The sequence below is a fragment of the Eumetopias jubatus genome, unplaced genomic scaffold (assembly GCF_037043125.1).
Source record: "Eumetopias jubatus isolate StellerSeaLion01/CBP00866 unplaced genomic scaffold, mEumJub1_p1.0 scaffold_2, whole genome shotgun sequence".
Classification (NCBI taxonomy): Eukaryota; Metazoa; Chordata; class Mammalia; order Carnivora; family Otariidae; genus Eumetopias; species Eumetopias jubatus.
The window spans coordinates 38,587,291-38,613,914 of record NW_028274808.1 but is presented as its reverse complement, the minus strand read 5'-3'; the positions used below and the strand labels follow the sequence as shown (position 1 = coordinate 38,613,914).

The 26,624-nt window shown below is 50.7% G+C and overlaps 1 protein-coding gene across 3 annotated transcripts in view; it reads left to right on the top strand.

Moving 5' to 3' along the window:
• ANK1 (ankyrin 1) overlaps positions 1-26,624 on the top strand; it is a 136,011-nt gene that overhangs the window by 58,395 nt on the left and 50,992 nt on the right. For all 3 annotated transcript variants that reach the window (XM_088020968.1, XM_088020967.1, XM_088020966.1), the window contains exons 3-17: positions 5,244-5,342; positions 9,182-9,280; positions 9,845-9,943; positions 10,851-11,036; positions 12,030-12,128; positions 12,594-12,692; positions 12,988-13,086; positions 15,108-15,305; positions 16,671-16,769; positions 17,193-17,291; positions 17,829-17,927; positions 18,995-19,192; positions 19,773-19,871; positions 20,317-20,415; positions 24,427-24,624. In XM_088020968.1, coding sequence (XP_087877094.1) covers positions 5,244-5,342; positions 9,182-9,280; positions 9,845-9,943; positions 10,851-11,036; positions 12,030-12,128; positions 12,594-12,692; positions 12,988-13,086; positions 15,108-15,305; positions 16,671-16,769; positions 17,193-17,291; positions 17,829-17,927; positions 18,995-19,192; positions 19,773-19,871; positions 20,317-20,415; positions 24,427-24,624 — 1,869 coding nt within the window. The remainder of the gene's footprint in view (positions 1-5,243; positions 5,343-9,181; positions 9,281-9,844; positions 9,944-10,850; positions 11,037-12,029; positions 12,129-12,593; positions 12,693-12,987; positions 13,087-15,107; positions 15,306-16,670; positions 16,770-17,192; positions 17,292-17,828; positions 17,928-18,994; positions 19,193-19,772; positions 19,872-20,316; positions 20,416-24,426; positions 24,625-26,624) is intronic.

The following is a 26,624-nucleotide window of genomic DNA, read 5'->3' as shown; positions in this document are numbered from 1 at the left end:
TTTGTAAGACTAAGTCTGGGTCAAGACAAAGGAGAGCTTTCCTGCTGCCCCCCTGCCCCATGACAAGGAAGAGCATTTACTGCTGGAAGGGGGGCAGAAGCATGGAGAAGGACCTCAGCTGAGGTACAGGCATGCGGGGCTGGCTGATAGCTGAGGGGAGATCAGGAACACAGGAATCCCTCCAGCACCCTTGCTCCTACTCTAAGCTTACAGTAACAGCAGCCTCCATCTAGAGGAATTTGAAGGCTGTAGTGCACTGAAGGTAAAAAAACTCAGACCTAAGTCAACATACAAACACACACACATACACATAAACACACACACACACACACACACGTAAGAAAAAAACAAAACCATTGTCAGGAGGCAAAACAATCAACAGAAGCAGACTCAGAGATGACCTGGGTGTTGAAACTATCAGATGGTGTTTAAAATAACTGTGATTAAAGTGTTAAAGGATCTAGTAGGAAAGATGGACAACGTTCATGAATAGTTGAAGAATTTCAGCAGAGAGATGGAAAGTATAAGAAAGAATCAAATGAAATGCTAGAAATTTTTAAAAAACCAGTTTTTTGGCAATAAGGAATTTCTTTAATAGGCTCATTGGTAGATTGGACACAGATGAGGAAGGCATCAAAGAACTTGAAGATAAGTCCATAGAAATGATCAAAATTGACACAACAGAGAAAAAAGAATAGGCAAAGAGAAAACAGAAATGAGCAGCCAAGCACTGTGGGACAATGTCAGTTAACTGAATGTACATGTAATTAGAGACCCAGAAGGAGGAATCTTTAGGAAGAGGAATCTGGCAAGCTGGTGTTTTCCCAAGGAAGGCATGTGGTTAAAAAATGGCCAAAAGTAGTTACTGCTTTGCTCTCCAGCTTCTAATTTAACTGAAGCATTTACTCTCATACTCTTCCACCTCCTTCTTGCTTATCTTCTACACCCAGTTATTTGGGATATGGAATATGTGACTTTCCCCATGATCCCCTCAGCAGTCTGTCTGTCATTCGACATCAAGAGGAGGGGCTTGGAAAGGTAGCTGGAGTGGTGAAAAGATGCAAGGCAAGGTTCAGCAGCTTACCTTTCCCTTTCAGCAAACAACTTAAACTTGACTTAACTAAAATAAAACAAATGGATCCTGGTTTTGAAGAGGTGGTAGGTTATTGTTCATCTCTGTGGTTCATTTCATCTTTGAAATACTGGAAGTGATCTCCTCTATTGGCTAGTCATGCATTTCTTAAAAGATTTTATTTATATTTATTTGAGAGAGAGAGATCACGCAGGGGGAGAAGCAGAGGAGAAGGGAGAGAGAGAGAGGGAAAGAATCTCAAGCAGACTACATGTGGAGCCCGACATGGGGCTCGATCTCACAACCCTGAGACCCCGACCTGAGACAAAATTTAGAGTCTGACACTTAACCAGCTGAGCCACCCAGGCGCCCCTAGTAATGCATTTAATAAGACAGTTGTATAAGTTCCTTACTGTTTATGTGCCGTAAATTAGTTTTCAGGCATTCGGCGACTTTAGCTCCTAGATGGTGACCAGCTGTCTACCTGCCGAGGCCAGTTGCTGGAGAACACTTGCTGCTGGGGGTCTGAGTGTTTGTGTATCTCTTAAATTCAGAGGCTTCCTGGATGGAAAGGGATGGCACTTGATGAGAAGGGCTGGGAGCATAGTCTCTGCAATTTTAGCTCATGGGTTTAGAATTTAAACTCAGAAACAACTCATCTTGCCATTGTTAATGAACTTGTAACCCTGCCTGCACACAGGCTGCCTTGAAAAAGGCCTCCAGGAAGATGTCATGGCCCTCTGGGCGGAGCACTCCTTCCTCCTCTGTGTTCCTTCTAATCTCATGCGTGCCATTTGGGGCATTTTAACATTGTCTTGCACTTATTTATTACACATCTGTTGCCTCTGTTAAATTGAGATCTTTAAGGATAAGGGGTCTGCGTCTTATTTATCTCTAGCATGGTGCCAGGCACGGAACAGGTTCTCAGTAAATTTTGTCTGAATTGGATTAAAGAAATGCTCACCTTAGGTAACTGCCGTGACTCCGAGTGTAGCTGAAATAAGTGTTCGGTCCAGCCGTGTTCCATAGGTGATCTTGTTCTACGATAAGTTCCGGGCCTTCTTGCAGATCTCCTATGCACGTCAAATGGGGCTCGGTTCTGTGGCTCTGAGGAGGGCATTGCATTCAGATCACTGCAGTGATAGACTCCGAAGTGACTTAGGGTGACTGTGTTGAAAACAAATTAAAAATAGAGTCAGAAAAATACAAAGTCATAAAGAAGAAAGAGAACATTGATCCAGGATCTGGGATGGAAGCTGAGTAACACAATTTAAGATACAGATCTATTCGGATGAGGGGGTATAGCTCAGGGGTAGAGCATTTGACTGCAGATCTATTCGGATGGTCCCTTTTATAAGTGGCCACCTTCTGCCAGGAGTGTAGCTGTTGGAGGGAGGCCTGTGATGCAGGGAGGAAAGCAGAAGGGCTTTCTGTGGACCAGAGCAAGGAATAAAATCCTGTATGTCAAACTATAATGGCCATGACCGGACCCGTGTGAGTGATCGTGACTGAAGCTTTGTTCTGAGCTGCCTGGTGAGCAAAACAAGGAGAAATAGGCTTTTATCCTCTGATGGAAACCTACTAGTTCCTAGGGGCAAAAACAACAACAAAAACCACCACCAACAAAAAACCCCAAGCCCTTTTTTTCTTGGGAAATCCAGATTTGTTTTCTATGTGGCTGTGCCCTAGAAAAGATGTGTGACCTTGGCTACTCGTTTGACTACCCCAGACCTTGATTTCCTCAGCATTCATTCAGGGATCCCAACCTCCCATTCCACTCCATCCTCTGGGCAGACAGGACGTCTAGAATCCCTCTGGATGGAGATGCTGACACGGGCTCCAAAGAGCAGGGACAGATACCCTGGAGCATCAGCAGTCAACTTGGGTGTTTTCCTTTTTGACTTGCCAACTCCCCAGCTTTGAGGCATTCAGGAGCCGCGACCGCTGATGGGAAGGGACCGTGCTGCCCAAGTAAGCACGAAACCCACAGCAGTCAGCACCGTGCCACTCTCCCTGTCGCCACAGCCGAGTCCCCTGCGGGAAGCACACTGCAGCAGCTGCAGACACCAGCGTGCTCGCAGGGAGCCTTCCAGAACACTGCTGGGTTTCAAGAGGGGATGGCAGAACGCAGTGCACTGGGAGGGAGGAGGGGCTCCTGGGCAGACCTGCCCTGGGGTAGAGCCCAGGGCCCGAAGCTGCAGGGAGGGGCTCCAGGCTTCCAGAGCCCCAGTCCCTGGACAGACTGCTTTTCAGTGAATTTGTGTTTTGCAGATTGATTTGAGGGGAACTGGTTTACTGCCACCCAGTGTTCTTCTCCCTCCCCCAGATTCCTGTTCTCACAGATCACTGTCTCCCTTTCTGTTATCAAACCTGACGGGAACCCAGCCTTTATTGGATAAGCCCGTTCACACCGGGGTGTGAATAATTCACACTACTTGGGACGCTGCATGTAATGGTGTGCACAATCTGCAAGAGGAAAACATCTTACGGTGATTTCTAGGCACTTGCATGAGGAAATGTTACATGAGACAGCCCTTCCATCGCCCCCCAACCCCCACACATTCCCTAGCCAAGCTGGCAGTGCTGACATGCAAAGATTTGGCCCACTGCACTCTGCGTGTTTTGGGGTGCAGGGAGGGCCCGATTAAATAGAAATGAGATGAAGTTCCCTTCGGAGCCCACTTCCTCTTTGCTCTGACACCCCAGGCACCCGTTTTATTTTCCCTGTTCAAGGCACCAGTGTAAAGAGAGTTTTAGATACCTTCCATTCTCCCATCCCGAGGTACCTGCCCTCCCTCTCCTTATTGCAGTGTTCCCTCATTACTTCCTCTGCCAGTATTAGCAAAGCAACAGAACGTACCTGTTAAAGGTTAATGCGCTGCCACTCCCAGATAGAATATTTGCGCTTTAACAGGAATCTCCTGATGCTGACTGCTGGCGTTCTGGTGCTCCCGTGGGCAGGACAGTCCCTGGCCATGAGCATTTGGGTTCTGAATGCCCGGACACAAAGGGAAAGTGGGGATTTCAGGGGCCCGTGCTAGGTGGGGCTGCAGGAGGCACACCGTCAGGAGCCAAGCCCCTCTGCTGTGGTGGCAAGGGTCTTTCTTATTAGCCAGAGCCTGCGGTGGCTGCAGGGCATCCCCTGAAAGGGAACATGCTAGAACGGCGTTAACTGAAACAGGAGACAGGAAGGAATGGGAGAAGAAGGGGAAATGGCTGGTGGGCAAGGAGGCGGAGGAGGAAAACACAACAGTAGGGCATGGGGAGTGCTGATTGACTACAGTCATCTTCCTTACGGAGCCAAGATCTGCTCATCACTGGAAGCGAAATGAGTTCCAACATATTGTCGGAATTATGTGTGGCTCTAAGTCGCACTCTTTGAAGTCAGCTTTTGCCAGGAAGTTTCCAGGCATCTTAAGTGCAAGGATCAGAAGACGGGACATGCAAAAGTGCCGAGTAAAGCCTTCTCTCGTACCTCGTCACGTATGGCTGGAAGTTTCTGTGGTCAGGGAGAGTTCTGCTCCCCTGGACTGCCGAGCAGGCATGGATAGTGTTGGTTCTTCCCACCCTATACCCCACAATCGAACTGTCAGACACGCTATGACCACATTTGAAATGGCAAGGTGGCCAAGGGGCTATTTTAATACTGATTCTTCTGTCAGAGAAATCTTATAGCTGGGTGGCTGGTGGTATTTAATTCTCAAAAGACCTTATTTCAGAATGTTTTTTTTTTTTTTTTTTTTACTAAATATGCATCTAGCTCTACAAATGTTTAGGATACACTGGTGTTGCCCCTTTGCTTTTACTGGTTGCTGCCGTGAAAATTAACCAGGGTGTTGAAGCTATAGCACTTCCATGAAGTGATTGCCAAAAGCCTGGCCAAGATCTGAATTTCAGGGTCACCCACTGCCTTAGTGAGAGCTTCTCCACACTTAAGATGGAGATGAATCCGGGCAGTGGTGGTCTTGTTATCGCCCTGCTTTCCTATTATCTGGCACTTCTGCGGAAAAGAACTTGGAGAGGCTGGGCCAGCACCACTCAGGGCCCCTCCCGTTCTTCCTTCTGGCCTGTCACACATCTCTTCACAGGGAAATGGCCTCATCCCAACCACTGGAACAGCAGAATGCATAGTCCCCTAACCACACTCTTCCTGCCTCTCTGCTCTTTACAGAATGGGCTGAACGGCTTGCACCTGGCCTCTAAAGAAGGCCATGTGAAGATGGTGGTTGAACTTCTGCACAAAGAAATCATTCTAGAAACGACAACCAAGGTACGTCTCTTAGGGAGCAGGGAGCTTTTCATTGATAATTCAAGTGTGGGGGTCCCTCATGTCTTGTCCCAAACTTGAGAGAAACCCAAGCGTGCCTCTGAATTTCTCTTGTCTTTCCCATTGCTTCCTAGTTCTAGGCATCCCTGAAGTCACCTGAAAAGCACAGGACCCTATTTCCACAAAAGAGTGGGCTTTTCTTTATCCTCCTCGTTAGATTAGAAACCTAGAAATAGAACCCTTTTTTTGGCTTTCTGTTTTCTTGGGGTCTTTGATTCCAGCGCAGGGGCTAAGAGCACCAGAAGCCCCACAGTCAGGTGCCCGGGGTCCAAATCCCAGCAGGGATACTTCATGCTCTGTGATTGTGGGCAGGTAGCTAGTGAGAAGTCTCAGTTCCCTCCCTCCTCTATAAAATGGGGATGATAATACTTGGTTTCAGGATTCAGATGACAAACGAACAGGCATCAGCAAATATTGGTGGCTGTGTTGCTACTGAGGTCAGGAGGAGAGGGCCAGACTGTCGCAGTTAGCCTTCTCCAGCAATCTCCTTGGGCAGCTCCACACTTCCTTCCTCCCCTCCCTGATTACCCTGAACAGCGTTCTCAGCTCCTATTAGGAGGCACTGGGCGAAGGCTGCGGTCCCAGCCCCCACACCATCACACTCTTCCCCGTAGCCCCAGGGACGCGAGCCCAGAAACCATGTCACAGAATTATGCACCTAGAGGTTGCAAAATCGGTTTTATTTCTTACGTCCATCCATCCTGTTTGCTTAGTGAGCAAGATGCTGCTGCCGGCATTTCAAAACAGAGCTACACACAAAAATCACATCTCTCTGCTGACTCGAGGACTGCTTCCTCTTCTCCTCCTTCCCTGTTGCTTCCCGCGGTTTTCCTCCTGGCTTTGTCCCGCCGGCCTCTTTCTTCCCATTTGCTGTTTCTTACCCGGGGTGCTCTCACACCCAGCCCCAATTTCAGTTCCGGGCGGCAAGTGTGTTTGCCCCCTCTCGAGCGGAGAACCAGAAGAACACTAGGTAGACAGCAGATACAGTGGTTATGAAGAGTATTACCCGAATATTATGAAGCTACAGTCATCCCTGGCAGTCAAATCCTGGAATTTTCATGCCATTTCCCGAAGGTGAAGAGATCGCACCGGTGAAATAGACAAGAGTTGTTCTTCCTGGACGTCTGTGCGGCGTTTTTTGTTTTTGTTTTTGTTTTTTCCCTGACAGGCACCAGTGGTTTCCACCCTTCTTCTGTGGACAAAGGGGATGCGATTAGTTTTCCTTCTGGTGCTCCCACGTACCTGGCTGCCTGCAGCGCGCCATCTGCGGGCTCCGGGCGAGTGGTGCCAATAGTGCGCTTCAGCGTTTTTGCTCTTGCCGAATTTCCCCCTTTGATTGTTATTTTGCAAGCGAGCGCTTGGTGTGTCTTTGTTATTTATAGGCATTTTTGTGAGCCAACGTGGTTTCTGAATGCCACACAGAGGGAGGAAAAAAGGTGAAGCAGAAACCGTGGGCTGAGCAAGAGTCCTAGCAGATTGGGGAATTCTAATGGGTCTCGCAAGCAGGAGAAAGATTAAAAAAAGAAAAGAGTAAAAAAGCCAAAACCAATATAGTTTCCTAAGCTGTGCTTAGAAATGTTAAAAGCACAAAACAAAAGCATCCGTGTCCCCATCCTCCCGTCTCTGCCTCTCAGAGGCCCATGCTCAGCCTCTAGGCTGGTGGTGAGGGAGAAAGCCCTAATCTCCCTGCTCGTGTCTACCCCGCACCTGCCCCAGCCGCCTCCCTTCCAGGAGCTCCGGGACCCCCTGCCAGTGGACAAAGTGGGTCTTTGTGGATCACACGTAGCTAAGAATTTTTTTTGCTTCTTCGAGGGCATGTTCCTTCATGCAGAGGGAAGGGTGGAGGAAACAGAAGCCCTACCTCCTTGCCCTGTGACCCTCACCCCAGGTCAGGGCCCTCTTGCACTTTGCACAGTGTGCACGTATGTGTAGGTGGGGGTCTGTTTCCCACAGTCTCCCCTTTGCTCTTACCCATCACCCGTGCTGCCCTCAGCCCAGATCCAGAAGGTGGGCCAGGATCCATAGTCAGGGTTCCACGTGGGCCCAGCTGTCCCCCTCCGCTGCCGCCCGCATGGGTTTCTGTGGGGAGACCTTGGATGTCCTGTGATTTCAGGCAGAAAGGGGCAGGTGGGAAGCAACATCTGACATTGCTTCTTGAGGGCAAGAAGGCTGAGTGTCCGTCATTCCTATACGCCCACGCCTGGACTAGCACCTGACCCGCATGTGCTCAGTGTGCAGCATTCGCATGGATGGGCACAGCACACTTCCTTCTAAATGAGGAGACTTGGAGATCGGAGTCCTGATTTCTAGAGAAGGTTCTGGTGCCAACAGTCGTGTCCCACTTGGTACAGTGAGTGAGTCGGACCCAGGTGCCAAGGCCTCTAAATGTAAGCTCTTTGGACTTCTATGAAAAATGATTAATTAGCATCTATACCTTCATTTCTGGCACTTATTCTCTGACAGATATTTGAGGAAGAACCCTTTGGTTTATCAAATGGAACTTAAGGAGAAATCAAAAAGACACCCTTAGGAGGTGACAAGCAGGGCCCTCTGGCCTGATATGGGCCACATTTTAAAAGAAACAAAGACCTGAGCCCCCTCCAGCCCCCAGGAGCCCTCAGTGGGGCTACTTCTCCCACCTGCGGGCGCCTGGGGCCGTGCTGGCTGAGGGGCCACAGAACTTGGCGCCCGCGCTGCTCTGTTCTGCCCGGGTGAGGACACTCTTCTCCCAGTGGCAGATGGCCCCAGTGCATGGACTGAGTTTGAAGTCCCTACTTATCGGGGCTTGAGTTGCCTGAGATGGATTAGCAAGGGTTTATGTAGTTTAGGTAAATTATATACCATCTGAACTATAAAAAGATGAGTTCATTTGAGATCTCTGCTCCTTAAGTAGCAGAGGGACAGATGGGCCCAGATGGGTCCCATTTTCTCCTGCCTGCCCTATGGACAGAAGCTGTCGGCGAGGCAGGGGGGCTGTCCTGCCTGCCTCTCACTGAGCAGGGGTGCCAGTGGGGTCACATAGGTGAGTCAGAGAATGTGCCTGTGTTCCAGCCCCAGGACATCTGGGAGGCAGGAGGAAGACTGGCAGGAAGTCCAGCATCCTGATCACAAGCAGCCTGCCAGACCTGAACCCCGTCTACCAATTGCTAAATACCCAGAATGGATCTGGACAAGAAAATCTGAGTGTTCTAGTCACCTCCTCAGAACCTGCCCCCAGTCCCTTTACATATTTCTGCCCTTTCCTCTCTTCGGCTCTCAGTCCTCTGTCCCCCCTTGGCCCAGCTTCGGGTGAAGGGCACCGAGCCCACGGCCTCAGCCGGCCTCCTTCCCCAGGGCTCTGGGCCTCTCGGGGACTCTGCGTCGTCCTGCAGTTGCAGCTTGTGAGGAGCTGGAAGTCCACGGAAGGCCGGCTTGCCTGGCAAACCTTTCAGTGTGTGTCCTGAGGAATGCTGACTGTCAGCCGATGACAGAACGCTATGTCTGCAGGCAGCAGATTCGATGTTGAAAAGTGGCTTCTTTATTCTTTAGCGTGATTTTTTGTGTGGAAAACAGGAAGGCTTTTCCTCCTTGGGCTTTTGGTATTATTTCAAGGTGTATAATGGGTCAGGCACACTCATGGGTGTTGTCTACCCCTTTTGGCCCTAAAGAAAGCCCACTGTCCCCCACCCCAACCCGCAGCCTTGTTAGTGTACCCTTAATGGTGACTTTACCTTTGACCGTCACGGTACCGTTGACAGCCCAGTGGGAAACCTCGTCTGCTTCTTCTCCCCCATGTGTTTCAGAAAGGGAACACAGCTCTGCACATCGCCGCCCTCGCCGGTCAGGATGAGGTGGTCCGGGAGCTGGTCAACTATGGCGCCAATGTCAACGCCCAGTCACAGGTAATGGTCCTCTGGGGTCCCAGGCATTGCCCTTCTTCTCCACCTGCATTTCTGTAATATTGCGGGCGCATGGTCTAGATTAATCGGCAGTGTGTCTCTAAGCAGTAATGAAGGCATCCTTACTATGTTTTCATGCTTCTATTGCATATTCTATGAATGATGTGGTTGATCATTGAGGGCCCCATCTCTGTTCAGTTAAACCAGCCAAACAATATATCTAGCTATGGCTCACTTGGGGAGAGAAAGCCTGTTTAGGGGTGGGTGGGACATGGGGGGTTCACGAGGAAGGGAGTGAAAATAGAGGGTGTGTGTGTGTGTGTGTATCCTGCAAGATGCTGTTGTCCATGGACTGTCGCCCCCACCTGGTGGCCTTTTGTAATAATCCCACTAAGCCGTTTCAAAGCCTGTTTTTCCAACAGGAGATATTGGTGGGGACATGGCCCTGTGGGCTAGGTGAAAATAGGATGAAGAGACAGCTGTCCTCAAGTTGAGAGGATTGTGCACCGGGTTTAGCATCTCTCCTTTTGTGGGTGAATGTTAATGACTTTTGCTCTTGGTCTACAGAAAGGCTTTACACCCCTGTACATGGCAGCACAAGAGAATCACTTGGAAGTGGTTAAGTTTTTACTGGAAAATGGAGCTAATCAGAATGTAGCCACAGAAGTAAGTACCTGGGGCAAATGTCCTCACTACTGGACGCCCCCGGGTGCAGGACACCTGGGACGTGGCTTGAAAGACTTCCTTTGTCGCAGTGTAGAGTGTCGTTGCGTGCTCTCTACCTTCTGATCACTGCACTAATTCCGGGTGCTGCCAGGCTATGCGAGGGAAGAAGAGACAGAGTCATGGGTCTTGAGGAATGCCCAGACACATACCAGAGAAACGACATCAGACTCAAGCTTGTTCTTCCCACACTAAGCACCACTGAAGGCCGGACCCTAATGAGAAAGGATCCTGCCATAAGCCATGAGTCACGTCAACTCTGGTCCTGAGTTTTGTCATTGATGAAAGGATGAAATTGAACTAGATAGAGCCAAAGCTTCTCTTGACTACTAACATTATAACACTCAGCAGTTAGGTGACTTTGTGCTCATTCTGCTTCGCCAGTTCGTGGGCTCCTGTGCCCCTCGGCATATAACCGAGGATATTAATCACAGTAGCTCACAATCGAATCCTCAGGTCCTGGCATAGTTTCTAGCATTTGGTAGGTGCTACTAATACTCGTGCAATGAAGAAATGAATGATCCTTTGCCATGTTGAAGGGTGCAAGGGAGGGTAGGCAAGGAGCACTCCAAGCAGTCAGACTGGGAACAAGTCATAAAGGAAAATGAATGGCTCTGCGCTCAGGGAGATTGCAGAGAAAGACAGTGGGGCCAAGAGAGGCTTTAAGGCAGAGGTGGCATTTAATCTGAGCTTGACAGATAAAGAGGGCTCTGAATGGTAAGAAAGTCATTGCAGGCTGAGGGCCCGTCACAAGCAAGAGCCCTGAGGTGTGAAAGCGTGCGTCCTGCCTGGAAGACAGTGGTCGGGTAGGGTCGGAGCAAATGGATCTTTCCTCCTTTCCTGTGGCCAGGACGGCTTCACTCCTCTAGCAGTGGCTCTGCAGCAGGGTCACGAGAACGTGGTGGCCCACCTCATCAACTATGGGACGAAAGGGAAGGTGCGCCTGCCCGCCCTGCACATCGCGGCGCGCAACGACGATACGCGGACAGCCGCAGTGCTGCTGCAGAATGACCCCAACCCTGACGTGCTTTCCAAGGTGAGGGCGGCCTTCCCTGGCCGCGGAGCCATAGGGCTGACCCCCAGCCGTTCCCTGAGAATGCACCGTGGCTGGAGGCGGCACCAGCCATGCACTCGGAGCACCACCAGCCCCCATGGGGCCTCCAGGTTCCCACTAGTGACCTGGAGGAGTTTTAAACGCCCTAGTGAACACCCAGGAAAATGTGCTTGGTGTGGAGCAGGGAATGTTCTTGTTGCTCCTGGTCATCCAGAAAAGTATCCAGGGCAGGCTGGCTTTGGGATCTGGCAGGTGGTGTTCTAGAATGTATGCCCCTCTTTTCCTGGCTGGCCCCTGGTGGAGGAAGGGAGGTGTCCCTACGTGGGGAGGTGAGAATGGGGAGGGCTCCCCAGGGGCTTGGACCTCTAGCTGTCAGATGTTCTGAGTCACTGCCGATCCATTATCTGTAAGTTAGGCTGTTTTGTTGATGACTTCTTCTATAGTGGGAGTGGATTGCCCTGAGCTATTCACATGGTCCCTCCACCCCACGGTTGCTGGGTTTTATCTGGGAGGCTGTTGACTGGATTAGGCATGGTCTCAGGTTATGGGACAGAATGATGACGACCCACCAAGGGGCCCAAAGGACCACTTTGGCCAGCCAGCTGAGTCGCCACGCCCTTTTAGGGGGCTGAAACAATCTCTAGAGTGAAGATCATGGCCCCAGTAACACTTTTTGTTCATTAATTAACATTTCTTCGTAAGTAACCGTTCACATAAGTGGGCCCTGCCGAGTTTGAGGTAATGCTAGTCTGTGGTTTGTCCACAGGAACCACAAAACAAACAATGGGGGGCCCTTGGAGGTGGGACCCAGCTTTGAATATGACTTGCCGCAAAGCCTTTCTCGACCCCTTCAGCAAACCTCTCCGTCTCGGGTCCTTGGGCCCTGCCAACATTTCCAGAATCCCTGTCCTTATTCTGAGGTGGAAATGGCAGAGCATGGCTTGTGACAAGTTGTCCCCCTCTGTTGTGCCCCAGACGGGATTCACCCCCCTCCACATCGCAGCTCACTACGAGAACCTCAATGTGGCCCAGTTACTCCTCAACAGGGGTGCCAGTGTCAACTTCACGCCCCAGGTAAGGCCCTCCGGCAGGCCCCACTCTCGGGCCTGGGCTCTGGGCTTGTCTGCCCCTCACTGTGACACCACGGGGTTCCTCCTTATGGCACGAGTGCCCTTGGGGGAGACAGCCCTGGTGTCTCTTAAGGCTCCTCCTTAATGGGTATCTGATCATCTACCCATCAGTTTCCATTTGCCCGCTCTCAAGGTGGGAAGCCTGGAGGGCAGGGCTTTCTGCCAGTCTGTTGTGATGACGCTGGGAGACAGGGCTCGGCCAGATTGCTGCGATTAACCAGGATGCCGTCCTGTCCTCATAGGTTTTGAGATTGTTCTTAAGTGAGAAGTGTCCTAAAGAGTAGGCTGAAAGTGGCTTCTTGCATTGCTGCCACTGCAAGGCTGGGGGGACACGGGCATGGGGGGCAGAGCAGCTGCATTCGAGAGGAAGATGCCACAGCCTGACAGGTGTCTATGCCTCCTCTTCCAGAACGGCATCACGCCACTGCACATCGCCTCCCGCAGGGGAAACGTGATCATGGTGCGGCTCCTGCTGGACCGCGGGGCCCAGATAGAAACAAGGACCAAGGTGGGTGCCAGTGAGCTCCGCGGCGGGGCCAGGGGAGGGAATTCTGCCTTCCAGAGACCCTGCTGGTGTGGCGGGCTCTCTGTGATGGGCTGGTGCTGGGCCTCCATTATCCTAGAACAGCCTGCAGTGGGAGCCAGGAGGCAGCAGGAGACACAACGAGATGGGTTGGAGTCGGGCTGGTCCTTAAGGAAGCATCCTCGCTTCGGTGGTTTCAGGGGTACTGCGGGCAGTCTTCCCTTCGGTGGCTCTGATAGGTGCCTTTGGGGCTTTCTCTTTTGGACTCTGTCTTTTAAAGGATGAATTGACACCTCTCCACTGTGCAGCTCGGAATGGGCACGTGCGAATCTCAGAGATCCTGCTGGACCACGGGGCACCCATCCAAGCCAAAACCAAGGTTCGTAGCTTCCTTTCCACGAGGAGCATCCTTTCGGCAGGGCTTCAGGTTGGGCCAACCCAGGATCAAATCCCATCTCTAAAAAACGGGGATGCTGATACTACTAACTGAACCAGTGTGATGTGTACCCCAATGCCTGTCACACGGGAGACCCTTGGTATAGCTCTAATTATTAGCTAGATCAGGCGCGGCACACTTTTTCTCTAAAGGGTCAGGTAGTCAGTATTTTTAGACTTTGCAAGCCACGATCTCTGTTGCAACGATTCAACTCGGCCATTGTAGTAGGAAAGCAGCCACGGATGATATGCAAACTAGCAGTTGTGTTCCAATAAAACTTTATTTACAAATACAGGCGGCAGGCCAGGTTCTTCACTGAGGACTTCCCACTTTTCAGTTGGGAAGTATGGTGTGACCTTTGTGAAATTCTGAGTGGCAACTACCTGTATTAGTTTGCCGGGGCTGCAGTAGCAAACTGCCTCACTGGGTGGCGTGAACCACAGCGGCCCATTACCCCACAGTTCTGGGGGCTGGAAATCTGAGATCAGAGTCAGCAGGGCTGGTACCTTCAGAGGCTGGGGGCGGGGGAGGATCTGTTCCAAGCCTCTCTCCTGGCGTCCAGTGGTTGCTCACAATCTTTGGCATTCCTTTGTCATTACCCTGACCTCTGCCTTCATGTTCACATGGCATGGTCTCTGTGTGTGAGTGTCTGTGTCCAAACTTCACCTTTTTATGAGGACAGCAGTCATACTGGTTTCAGGGCCCCCCTGAAGACCTCATCGTAACTAAGGACATCGGCAGTGACCTGATTTCCAAATAAGGTCACATTCTGAGCTCCTGGGGTTAGGACTTGAACATGTGAATTTTGAGGTGACACAATTCCACCCATAACACGGATACTAGCTGTCACGCAGCCTGACTGTGTGTCTCCCTTGCTGAGAATCTTTTCATGGTCCCTTTCTGAAAGCTAACATCCCAGTTCCTGAGCTCACAAACTGTCATGATGCTGCTCCTGCCTGTCCAGAGCTCAGCTCCACGCCCCCATCAGGCTTGGCCCTCCTGCAGCTTTAAATGCAAAGATAGAGCTCCCCGAGTTCCCAAAGGATCTCTGCCTCTGTGGTACAGCACACACTGCTCCCTTCGCTGGGAGGTTCCTCCCCTCTGTCTTCCTAGAGAAGTTCTAGCTCCCGGCCACCTCCTTCTGAAAGCCTTCTCCCCCATCCTCCCTCCTGGAAGCTCTACCTTCCTGTGCTTTGAACTTGCCTTCCCTGATATTACCACACTGAATGGCAACAATGTTATCTGTTTCTACCTCCTTTGCCTATGGGTCCACAAGCTTCCTTCCACCAGGGATTATGTCTGTTCTCTTTTGTTTCCCCAGAGCTTAACCCATACGTGGTGCTCATTAATCGCTTAATAAATATTTGTTGAATTAATGTGTGAAGGATCGAGTAAAGAGTCTCCTCTGTTTTTAATGTTTGTTCGTTTATTTTTTAAAAAGAGATTGCTACCTAAGAAACAGAGTCCTTAAGGAAGTTGTTCAAGTGATGTGTGTTTGTTAGGAGCAAAGAACAGAGGGATTTAGATCTGAGTTCCAAATTGTGGTCATTCATTCATGCAAAAGCGCAGTTGTGTGTTTCGTGCTCGTGTGGAGCTTGTGGGGCATATGAGAGACAGGACGCACAGTCACTGATCTTAAGAGGCTGCTAAGTATGGAGACACACACCCAACAAGTTAATTACAGACACAATTCAGCAAATCTGTGAGGAAGTCCGAGTGAGTGGGACAGAGAAAGAAAAGCCCACAGAAGTCTAGGGTGGTCAGGGAAGGCTTCCCGGAAGAGGTGGGCCTGGCTGGAGCTGGCTTAGAGGATTTGATGAGGTGGAAAGGAGAGCAGAGTCAGAGACCAGCATGAGCACAGGGGCCAGATGTGGAAGCATCGTGTAAGGAAGAAGTAGGAAGCGAGGTTGGAGTCATCGCCTTGAATTTCCTTTGCAACCGCTTGTTTCTCCCTCTTCTTCCAGAATGGCTTATCCCCCATTCACATGGCGGCTCAGGGAGACCACCTTGACTGTGTCCGACTTCTATTGCAATACAACGCAGAGATAGACGACATCACCCTGGACCATCTGACCCCACTCCACGTGGCAGCCCACTGTGGCCATCACAGAGTAGCCAAGGTCCTTTTGGATAAAGGAGCCAAACCGAATTCCAGAGCCCTGGTGAGTGGGAGGCCACTAGAGAGGGCACCAGAGGGGCAAAGGAAGGGAAGCAGGACCAGAGCTGCATTGGCTGAGCCTGGTGGGAAGGGCCAGGGTGCCTGGAGGTACCCCCGAGACTTGGGACCTGGAAAGTGGTGGCACTGGCTAGGGCCCAAGAGGCATGGCAACACACAGGCAGGATGGTGACCTTCACACTCCCCATTCTGCACCCCGATGACAGGCTGAGGTCATGGAGGGGGGGATTGGGCCCAGGAGACCTCACTAAGAAGCGGTTCCGCGGTATGTGTGTGGGTTGGGGTGCCATTCCATCTAAGCCAGCCTGGTGCTGCAGAACAGTGATTCCTTATAGGCTGCCTGACTTTTGTATCTGCTTTGGGGGGGTGAGTGAAATGGGCTGAGCTAAGTATCCTTCCTCTGCTCATGGACTTAGAGTTTTCCTAGTGCTGGTGTAGAAGTGAGTTCTTGCCTAGAGTCTCTGGCTCCTCTCACTCTTGCCCCAGGCCAGGCATTCCCAGGACAGTGTCAGGGGTGTGGTGGGGTCAGAGTTCTGCACAGAGCATGCCCTTGACCACCATCTCCTCTCTGCCTGCTCCCACAGGGGAGAATTTAGAAGGCAGGAGAGCTTCCAGGTCTCGCAAGGATGGCTCCTTCATTCATTCAGAAAGCTTTCACTGAGCTCTTGCCACGTGCCAGGGACTATTCTGGGGTAGCTGGGGCATTTCTCAGCCTCAGCACTACTGACATTTTGGGTCTGACATTCCTTGTTGTGGGGGTCTGGCTTGTGCCTGGTAGGATGTTTAGCAGCATCCTTGCCCCCCCCCCCAGGTGCTGATACCCTCCTCCCCTGGTGGTGACAATCAGCAGTGTCCCCCAGGGGTCGGGTGGGACAAAATCCCCTCCCCCCACTTGGAGAATCACTGCCTATCAGAGTAAAGCCCTGGAAAAACAGACAAAAACAAACAAATAAAACTCCCTAGCCCCTGTGGAGTTGACGTACACAGCAGAGCTGCTATCCCGAAATCCACTTTACTAAAAATGATCAGTGGTTTCAGGGGAGAGGGAACATGATTCGCTTCACAAAAAGTGCTTTTTACTGTCAGTTTCCCCTGAAGGAAACTTAAAACAGCAGGCCCTTTTTGTGCATCCAAAAATATGATTAAATTTTTAAAAAAGGTTTATAAACAACTCGTTCAGGAACGTGCTTGGTGCCTAAAGTGGGAGCCAGCTGCCTCTCGGGCGACTGACAGTAACCGGAGTCCAGGCAGTGGGCAGAGGTTGCCTTTTCATCAGCAGGGGGGTCTGGGGGACCCTCGGCCTAGTGTTGTAAGTTCCTGCTTGTCTGTCTCCCTATGTGTGGGGCTGCAGAATGGCTTTACCCCCTTACATATCGCCTGCAAGAAGAACCACATCCGTGTCATGGAGCTGCTACTGAAGACGGGGGCCTCCATTGACGCTGTCACTGAGGTAGGAGAACTCCACAGACAGACCAATGGTCCCTGCCCGGGGTCTTCCTCCAAAAGCTTTCTGGACAGTTGTTCTTTTTAGCTCCATGTGGCTGCAGGACTGCGTGTGTGTATGCAAGTCCAGACTGCTTGAAGGAATAAACTGGGTGACCGAGACAGGGGGACATGGGTCAAGTTTCAGGAAGCTTTCCAAGACCAGATGCAAGTTTTTGAGTTGTAAAGCACACAGAATCACCCTGCAGTGATTTCTTTTTTCCTCCACCCATTTTCCTGGAAGAAAAACGCATCTCATTTAACTCCCTTTGCTTAGAAAACCATTCTGGAGCCCCTAGAAACAAGAAAGCACTAGATTCATCTGGCTCTCTCTTCTTTGTAGGAGCAGGAAAAGGCTCCTCTGTTCTCATTCCTCTCTTGTGTGTTCCAGTCTGGTTTGACACCTCTCCACGTGGCCTCCTTCATGGGGCACCTGCCCATCGTGAAGAACCTCCTACAGCGGGGGGCATCACCCAATGTCTCCAATGTGGTAAGCCCATTGGGGAGAGCAAGCGCTCTGTCCTCTCGACTGAGAGCTCAGAGGGGAGATGAGCTACCGATCCTAAGGTCTCTTCTCTGGGGAGAGAACGAGAATTCTCGCAATAGGAGAGACTGCAGGTTTGGGGAGAATATGTGTATATATTGAGCCTTTCCCAATTAAATTCATCACACATCTGTCAGTCCTAGGAGTTTTCTTTTAGAGGATAATTTGGGAACTTCTGTGTTATCTGGGAATTCATTTATAGTTTTTAGCATTCATTAGCTCTGAGGTTTACTTTTAAGTATACCTAAAACATGTACATATGTGTGCGTGCGCGCGCGCGCGCACACACACACACACACACACACACACACACACACACTAGGTGTCAGCAGGCTAAAGGCTAAAGTAGCTGCTTGTTGGGACAACTCCACCTCTTGGACGAAAACCCACCAAGTTACTCCAGGCTGGCACTTTGGAACTCTGCGTGTGTCCTTTTGGAAACTCGGCATGGATTAACATTTCTATAATTCTGTGGTTTTACAGAAAGTGGAGACCCCACTACATATGGCAGCCAGAGCAGGACACACGGAAGTGGCCAAATATTTGCTCCAGAACAAAGCCAAAGTCAATGCCAAGGCCAAGGTGAGTTCTGGAGGCCAGAAGGATCCTGGGATGTAAGCGATTCAAGCACAATGAGGAGAAATCCATCCTTATTAGAGGCCTGGCACAAAGGTTCCTCATCATTCCCACGGTGGTTGCCCTGAACGCTCAGATTCTGCTTTGCAGGGGTTCTGAGAAGGCCGGAGATATGTTTGTATCAGAGCTATCCTATTCATTGGGATAATGAAAGCCCAAAGAGCATGGCTGGCCTGCAGGGTTTGGGGGCTGAAAGGGTTTCATGGTGGTTACAGTCCTGGTGTAAGAAGAGAGGCAACTTTTTTGGAGAATATGTTACCAATGAAAACCAGTCAGGAATTACTTGACCTAAAAAATGGAAGATGCCTCCTTGTTGTAAAAAGTGTTCTCCAGGGATTGGGCGAGGGAACAGTAAGAATTGCTACTGAATGTGCAAGGCGATGGGCTTTGCCCAAGATTGGGTTTTCCTACTCTACTGATGACAGAGGCTCTGTTTAGAGTTAGAACTGTGGTTTGTGTTTGGGCCACGCACAGAGGCCCCCAGCTGGGCCCGACAGCACAGAGACCCTAGCCTTGAACCCCTTCAGTATCAGGGGAGGAGGAGGAGCAAGGGTGGGAAGAAAGTCACCTTTCCCCTGCAGCAGTTTAGACTTTCCTGCGACCCCATTCAAGCAGAAAGGCAAGTTGCTGCTCAGACGTGACTTGGGAAACAGGAAGAGTGCCTGTTACACTGTGTGAAACATTTTATATACACTACCTGCTTAATCCCAACCAGAGCCCTATGAGGTAGATTATTGTTCCCATTTTACAGATGGGAAGGCTGAGCCTTTTGGCAATTCAGTGGAAATAACAGCTAACCTGAAGGGTCGTTGTGAGGATGAAATGAGAGAGCGTATTTGTTTCTATAACTCAGAGACTTGATTTGAATTCCAGCTCTTCATCTTCCTAGCTGTGTGACCTTGAGAAAGTCACTTACCCTCTCTGGGCCTCACCTTCGTCCTTCGTAAAGTGAAGAGTTGGATGAAGAAACCTTAAGATCATGCCCTGTTCTTTGTTTTCACTTTGGGTCCCAGGATGACCAGACCCCGCTTCACTGTGCGGCTCGCATCGGCCACATGAACATGGTGAAGCTCCTGCTAGAAAATAATGCCAGTCCTAACCTGGCCACCATGGCCGGGCACACCCCCCTGCACATTGCGGCCCGAGAGGGCCATGTGGAGACGGCCCTGGCCCTTCTGGAAAAGGAAGCATCCCAGGCATGCATGACCAAGGTACAGCCTTTTCCCCCTGTTCTGGAGAGGGGCCTGGCTAGTCACCACTGGGCCTGGGGTGCGGGATGGGCACTCCCGCCTGGTTCTCTGTGTGGCCCGGATGATGTTGAAAGCAGTCAGGAGGGCCGGCACCCCAGACTGGCCGCCATCTGTGAGCCCGATGTGTCGTCCTTCCCCAGAAAGGTGGTAAAACTGTCCTTTCTCGTCCACCCACCGAGCCTTCATCCCCTTATCATGGACTGGCTATTAGCTCTAGACAAATCGGGTCTGGGAATACAAGAAGGACTAAGATGAATCTTAGTCAACCCTTGCCCTCAACTAGCGAGTAGTGGAGTAACAACACAGGATGGTTATTATATGTGCCATCACCAGAGGTGCAGGTGGCAAATGGGAGAGGAAACCTGCTGATTCTTGGGCCCCAGCCTCTGGGAGGGATCAGAAATCGTGTCCTTTACGTGGCTGGTGTCTCCATGCCGGTGAAGGTGGGATGCCTCCTTTGCCGTGGGCTCTTGCTCTGGGGGCGGGGGGGGGGGCACAGCTCTGACGCCCCACGCTTCTGACAGCCTGTGTCTCTCCTCAGAAAGGATTTACCCCTCTCCACGTGGCGGCCAAGTATGGCAAGGTCAGGGTGGCAGAGCTCCTGCTGGAAAGAGATGCGCATCCAAATGCGGCCGGAAAAGTGAGCTTGAACTTCCCGCCCTGTCTCAGCTTTGAGGCCAGAGCAAAGGACACACTTCGCTACTTGTGCCTCTTGTGTCCATCTTTTGAGTGGGCGGCCATCCAGGGGGAAGGGGCTCTGGCTAGACCCCCTTTCTGACAAGGGCCCTGTGCTCTTAGAAAAACCTGGTGGCCTTCTCTGAGCGAGTGTGTTGATTGTGCTGGGCCTGTCCGCCCACGGCCCTCGGGGCCCTGCAGAACAAAGAGGTAGCCCCGGGTCTGGTGGGTTATGCTCTGGAGTGACTTCAGATCAAGACTGGATTTGGAAGCCTTTTAACCAGCGGGCACCATATATAAAAGAAGCGATACAGAGCCCCGAGCGGTGCTGTCGATAGATAGCTGGAGGGGTCGCTAGTGGAAAGCCAGCTGAGTGAAGGTGGTTGTCTTTGTTGTCTTGTTCCCTGCAGAATGGCTTGACTCCCCTGCACGTGGCTGTCCATCACAACCACCTGGACATCGTCCGGCTGCTGCTTCCCCGGGGCAGCTCCCCGCACAGCCCTGCTTGGGTAAGCCCGCCCTGGGCCACACACCCGGGGCTCCAGCCCCAGACCTGCTCAGGGCCACGGCCCCTGCAAGGCAGGCCCACCGCCGCCCCGTCAGCAGGGGCTGTTCCAGGAGCAGCGGGAGGGTTTTCCTGTTTTGCTTTTATTTTTACCTCAGAGATCTCGCCTCGCTCACACAAATGTTACCTGCTGTAATTGCTGCTATTTGGAGACCAGGAGTGGGGTGGGAAAGGGGTACCACTTCTCAGCAACAGATTACCTCACAGAGGTGGGATTCGTGTTACACAACAAATGGGTTCCCCAACGACTGTGTGTCAACTGAGTTCTGTCAGCTGCGTTTTGTCAGCCGGCTGTCAAGGGTCAGCATGTCCAGGAATCTCCGGGGGTGGTGAGACCTGTTGGCACAATGGCCCCACTTGGAGAACTATCCAGGGTTGCGGGGGACCCTGCCATAACCTTGAAGTGGGGGGCCTCTTTCAAACGTGAATAGTCACCCCCAAATGTATTTCTCGTATGAGTTCAGACTTTTACATCAAGGTGTTTTTGCAACAAGGCACACCCCCATATATTACATGGTGGACATAAGGCCAGTGTGCCCGCCCCTGAAGGACGCTGCCCCGAGTAGCAGGTTCATTGCCTCTCAGGGGAACCAAGTAAATGGAGTTGACTGGGCTTGCTTATGTAAGATCTGACTTCGGGGCGGGGGAGGGGGTGGCGGGGAGCTAGTACAAGGTGAAGGGATAAAGCTAGTCATGAGGATCATTTTTGGAGACAGGCTGGCCTGTGTGGGACCAGAGAGCAGGCAGTGTTTGTTTGTGAGGGGAGGGGGCTGATGGTCACACAGGGGAGGAAGGGGAGAGGTGGGGGCAGGGCTCTGACACAAAGGATGCACCCATGGTCCCTGCACTCCGGGGAGCTCACTACAGGGCAGCCAAGACTCAGAAAACCAGGATAATTTCGGGGAGAGCACACCCCAGTCCTCAGCCACGTGGCAGGAGGAGCCTCCGGGGGGGGGGGGGGGGATTGGTCTGTGATGACAGCTGACACCTGCTGACTTCAGTGGGAACACAGCCCGAGCCAGGGAAAATCAGTGCGGGCCTTCAGTTTGTCTCCCCTCCTCAGAACGGATGCTCATCTGAATTTTCCAGCATCACTTTGCTGGAGACAACAGCGTCTCCCAGACACCTCTGTCTCCTTGGGCTCCTGTCCCCGCTGTTGTAGCAAGCCCACGTCACTGTGTAGACGGAGCATGCGGCCCTGCTAAGATGTGGCTTACTCCTGCCTCTAAAAATAAAGAGCTGGACTCCCTGCCTCCTCACTCCCCTCTTTATAGAAAAGAAATTGGAGCCAGGTTCATGGTATTTAAAGAGAACCTTATCCAAGTACAAACCTTGTACAGATGGGGTTTGTTTCCATGGCAAAAAATAGTTTCCCAAGTAGTCTGGCAATTTTGTAGAATTTCACATGCAAATCTCTCTGCACCCAAACCAAACCCTCCCCCTTCTAATTTTGATGCTAATGTTGTTTTAACATTTAAGGGAGATTTCTCTCCAGCAGTGGATTCTTTTGGATGAGCTCATTTCCTTGGGGAAGTAGACCTTTTCGGGGCACACAGCCCTCCCTAACCTCTCTACCTGGCTGCCCCTGTCCTTGTCACCTACAGAAGGTCATTCATTCCCTTTAATCCTGCTTTTAGGGAAGCGCAGAGGGTTAGTCTCTGTTCTGAGAAGGCCACCTTCTCCTGTGTATGTCAGTTTTAACCAAGGGTCACCTGGCCTGAGCTGCCTCCAACACCAGGGTGCCCTTTGCCAGGATAGGGTGCTGCTTTTGCCAGTGTGCACACCCCCAGTTGCCCAAGTGACCTGGACTCCTGATTATACCGCTAGGAGAATACTGCAGCTCGCTCCAGTTTCTGCCCTTTGTCTGTTCAAAGAAGTCCTAATAATCATTGCTTTCATGCTGTGGATACCTGCTACAGACTGGGCATTGGCGAGGGGTTTAGCTGCCTCATCCCCGCTCCTCCCATGGACAGCGGTCCCTGATGCTCCCCTTACAGAGAGTGATCTCCTTTGGGGATGGCTCCAAATCTCAGGCTTCATCCGGCAAGCCACACCTCTTTCTTTGCTTTCTGTTGATACGATCCAAACATTATTTGTTTAGTTAATATTATAATCAAAATGTTGATCTCGTTATGGGAACACAGCCTAAAAAGAACGTATTCTCATTTTTTTTTAAAGGAACACTCAAATGAATTATCTCACATAATTATTCAAAGGAAATGATTTTTTTAATTCAATTTAATTCTTTGGGTTTATTACAACTTTTCATTTCCCCACGAAGTCCACTTTCCAAGTGGCTCTTTCCCTGTCCTCCAATGCTATAAAACTGGAATGTTACTATACTGTCAGACCGCTTTTTTCCTCTTTCCTTTTCCTGATCAGTGATCCCGGCAGAATCAGAAACATTGGTTTGCACAGTCTGACAGACACTGGCGGGGAGGTTCAGTGCTCTGGGGTAGCGGGAAGAATGCTGGCCAAGGTGGGGAAACCAGATGTTGTATGCCATGCGCTCTGGGACTGGCAGGCGTGGGCTTTGAAAGTATGGGTCCAGCTCAGAGTCCTCAGGCCTGGCCTCTCTTCTAGCCCTGAATGTGTGGGGGCCTCGCTACTCAAAGTGTGGTCCCTGGGCCAGCAGCCTCAGCCTCACCTGGAAATGCAGAATTTGGGGCCTCCCTAGAACTTCCGAGTCAGAGTCTACATTTGAGCGAGATCGCGCGTGCTTTGTGTACACATTGTGGTTTGAGAAGCACTCTTCCAGCTGATAGAACCTCAGCTCTGGGGTCTGAAGGCCGGCATGGATTTCCTGTTGTTCATTTACTCGGTGACATGAGATATGGCACTTAACCTTGCCGAGAGTTGACTTCTTTAGCCACAAAATGAGATAATAATAAAAATGCCTACCTGACTTGCTGTACAAGGGACCATGTAGGTGAAAGGGGTTTCTAACAGTGATGACCAAATCAGACTTCATCTGTCTGCAGCAGGACGAGGGGCGCACTCTGGCTTGTAAACCCATGTACTGCTTCCTTCACGGAAAAGGTCTTCCTACCAGAGAGAGAGAGAGAGAGAGAGAGAGAGAGAGAGAGGAGCCCCTGAATAAACAGTATATGGTGTCATAGTCGATTTACTTTTGGCCAGGCTCCTTCATCTTGTCATGGCCTCAAACATCTTGTAAACCAGCGCACTGCAAAACCGTACGCAGGTTTATTACTTTTATATCTTTATTTTGGAAAACACCTTCACATATATTATCATATTTTATCCATCCAACAGCTGCAAGAAAAGAACACGCTGGATGTCATTATCCGCTATAAATGCCTGTTAAAAATAAGGATGTCTAGAGGTCACTGACTCTCCAGTCACCTGGCTAGTTAGTGTGGAAGGAGGACTGACGCCACATCCCCAGTTCCTTGCCAGGGACACCTGTCCCCTTACACCAGCAGTCCCTGCCCGCAAGCCCAGGGGGAGCCCGGGCTGTTGCACGGGGAAAGACGAGGGTTAGGATCCTTTTCCTTCATGAACTATCGGGGGTGGGGTGGGGGGGTGGGGGCAGAGTGGTTCTTGCAGACAGGAGCCTTTCATTTACTTCCCCAGCCTGCCAGTTCTTCCGTGAGCTGCCTGCTTGGATCCTAGCTTTTGTGGTGGCAGAGCACGCCCTGCAGAGCAGTCTGTCAGAGCTTGAATACAGAAAATAGGGGGTGAGGAGCGGCACAGGATGTTTGCCGGCTGGGATGGGGGAGGCGCGTTGTGTTGGATCCTTCCAAATCAAAGGGATTTGGTTTGTTTGTTGACTTCAATTGCTCTCCTTGGAGACTCCAGCTCTGCTCAGTGGGTGTCCAGCAGGCCAAGAAGCAGGCCTCACCCTCCCTCTGAGGATTTAACATTTAAGGCCTCTGCTCATTCCTGTCCACTCAGCATTCTCTTAACCAGCCTCCCGATGCTTCTTCTGTTTCAGAATGGCTACACCCCTTTGCACATTGCTGCCAAGCAGAACCAGATGGAGGTGGCCCGCAGTCTGCTGCAGTACGGGGGGTCAGCGAATGCCGAGTCGGTGCAAGGTGTGACCCCCCTTCACCTGGCTGCCCAAGAGGGTCACGCAGAGATGGTGGCTCTGTTACTTTCGAAACAAGCCAATGGCAACCTGGGGAACAAGGTAAACACGGCTTCCCAAATTTGCCCTGCCGGTTCGGTAACGCTTTTGTAGTAGCTAACCAGTTATTCTCTTTGAATATTGAGCACCTACTGAGTGCAGTTTTATAAATGAATAAACAGGGTCAGAAAGGTTGCTCATTCCCCAGGTTGCATGTCCCTGAGCCTACCTGATGCCAGAGCCTTTTCAAAATAGATTGATTTAAGGGTCTGCAAAAAAGATCAATATTAAAATCCATAGTACACTTTTCCAAATATAGGCTAGTGTCTACCTTCAGGAATGTAGTAAGTAATTTGGTACTAAATATTCTTTTTCTGTGGGAGAATATTTTAAATGCCCACCCATACACTAAACTAGCAGTTCCCAACCCAGGGACTATTGGTGGAGGAGTACAAGTACTTCCAAGACTGTACACAGCATTTTGGAAGGACGGGCACATGAGCATTTTTCTAGGCGAGGTCTTCATAGTTTTTCTCACCTTCTCAGAGGAATGCATGACTCCAGAAAGACTAAGAATCACTTATTTTTTTTAAATAATAGTTTTATTCAAATATAATTTACATACAATAAAATTCATCCTTTTGAACTGTCCTATTCAGTGATTTTTAGTATATTTCAGAATCGGGTCACCATCACCACTATCTAATTCCAGAACATTTTCATCACCCCACAAAGAAGCCTCATACCTGTTGGCAGCCACTCCCCATGTCCCCCAAATCTCTCAGTCCTCACCAACCACTAATCTACTACCTCTTTGAATTGGCCTATTCTGGACATTTCATATCATGGAACCAATACAAGGAGCCACTTCTTTAGATGATGAGGGAATGGTTTCAGAAAGGCAAGCGTTTTAAGGGTAAGCAGATCTGTTAAAACCCTGTAGATCCATTGGTTCTTTTTGCACAGGTTTGGACAGGTGACCCCCAGGAGAGAACTGTTAGGGGCAGGACCGTTATATTGGATTGGATGCTTCGTTTCTTGCTTGTGCCATGCCATTTCACACAGGCTCTGTGAGGACCCATGAGGGTGATGGTGATTCTCTGTACTGGAGACATCCTCACTCACCCATGCACCACCTCAGGGAGCGAATTACCGTGTTATCCCAAGAATCAGGCAAGGCACCCAGAGACTTGTGACTGAGGTAGGACTGTTCCACCCCACCCGCCCGCCTGCTCAGGCCTCGGCTGGGGAGGGTTACTGCTCATGGGCCTCTGGTCAGCAGGCAGGAAGGTGCAGAAGGCCGAGGGGGGCCTTCCACCCTGGAGAGGGGACAGGCCCTGCCCCCTGACTCCAACTGCAGAGGAATCATAGCTCTGTTTGCCCCATAGTTAGGGGAGCGTACTGAGTAAGGTACCGGGGAGAGAAGACTTTTCCGACATTTTGGTGTGAGTGTGCACAAACCAGGCCATATCTCTGGCGCATCCTTATCCTCCTGAGAAAGGTGTGGTGAGAACTCCCAAGAATATGGCATTTTCAGTGCCAGCAGGTTCATCCATCCTTTGGCAGCGCGGGATGGGTTGTGAGGTGCTAGTCATGTGCCACGTTTAAATGGCACATTGTGCTTTCCAGTGTGTTTTCTCAAGTGAACCTTACTTTGCCCTCAAGATAGGTCAGTGATAACCTCTGTTCTAGGTAAGGAAAGTAGGATCTGAGGCTTATCTTAAATCAGGGAAGTAGGGAATGTTAAAAATGGAAAGTTCCATAAAGTTTATCTAGTTCAGAGGTTAGCAAACTAGGGCCCGTGGGCCAAAACCGGCCCACCACTTGTTGGTATAAATAAAATTTTATCGGAACATAGCTGTGCCTGTGTGTTTCCGTGTTGGCCATAGCCGCTTTCTCACTATAACTGACAGAGTTGGGTAGTTGTGACAGAGACATAAGCCTAAACTATTGACCATCTGGGCCTTAGCAGAAAATGTTGCTGACCTCTAATTTAGCTAAACCACCTCATTTTTTAGATAAGGATATAGAGGCTCAGAGCTGGAAGAGCTTCGTCCCAGGTC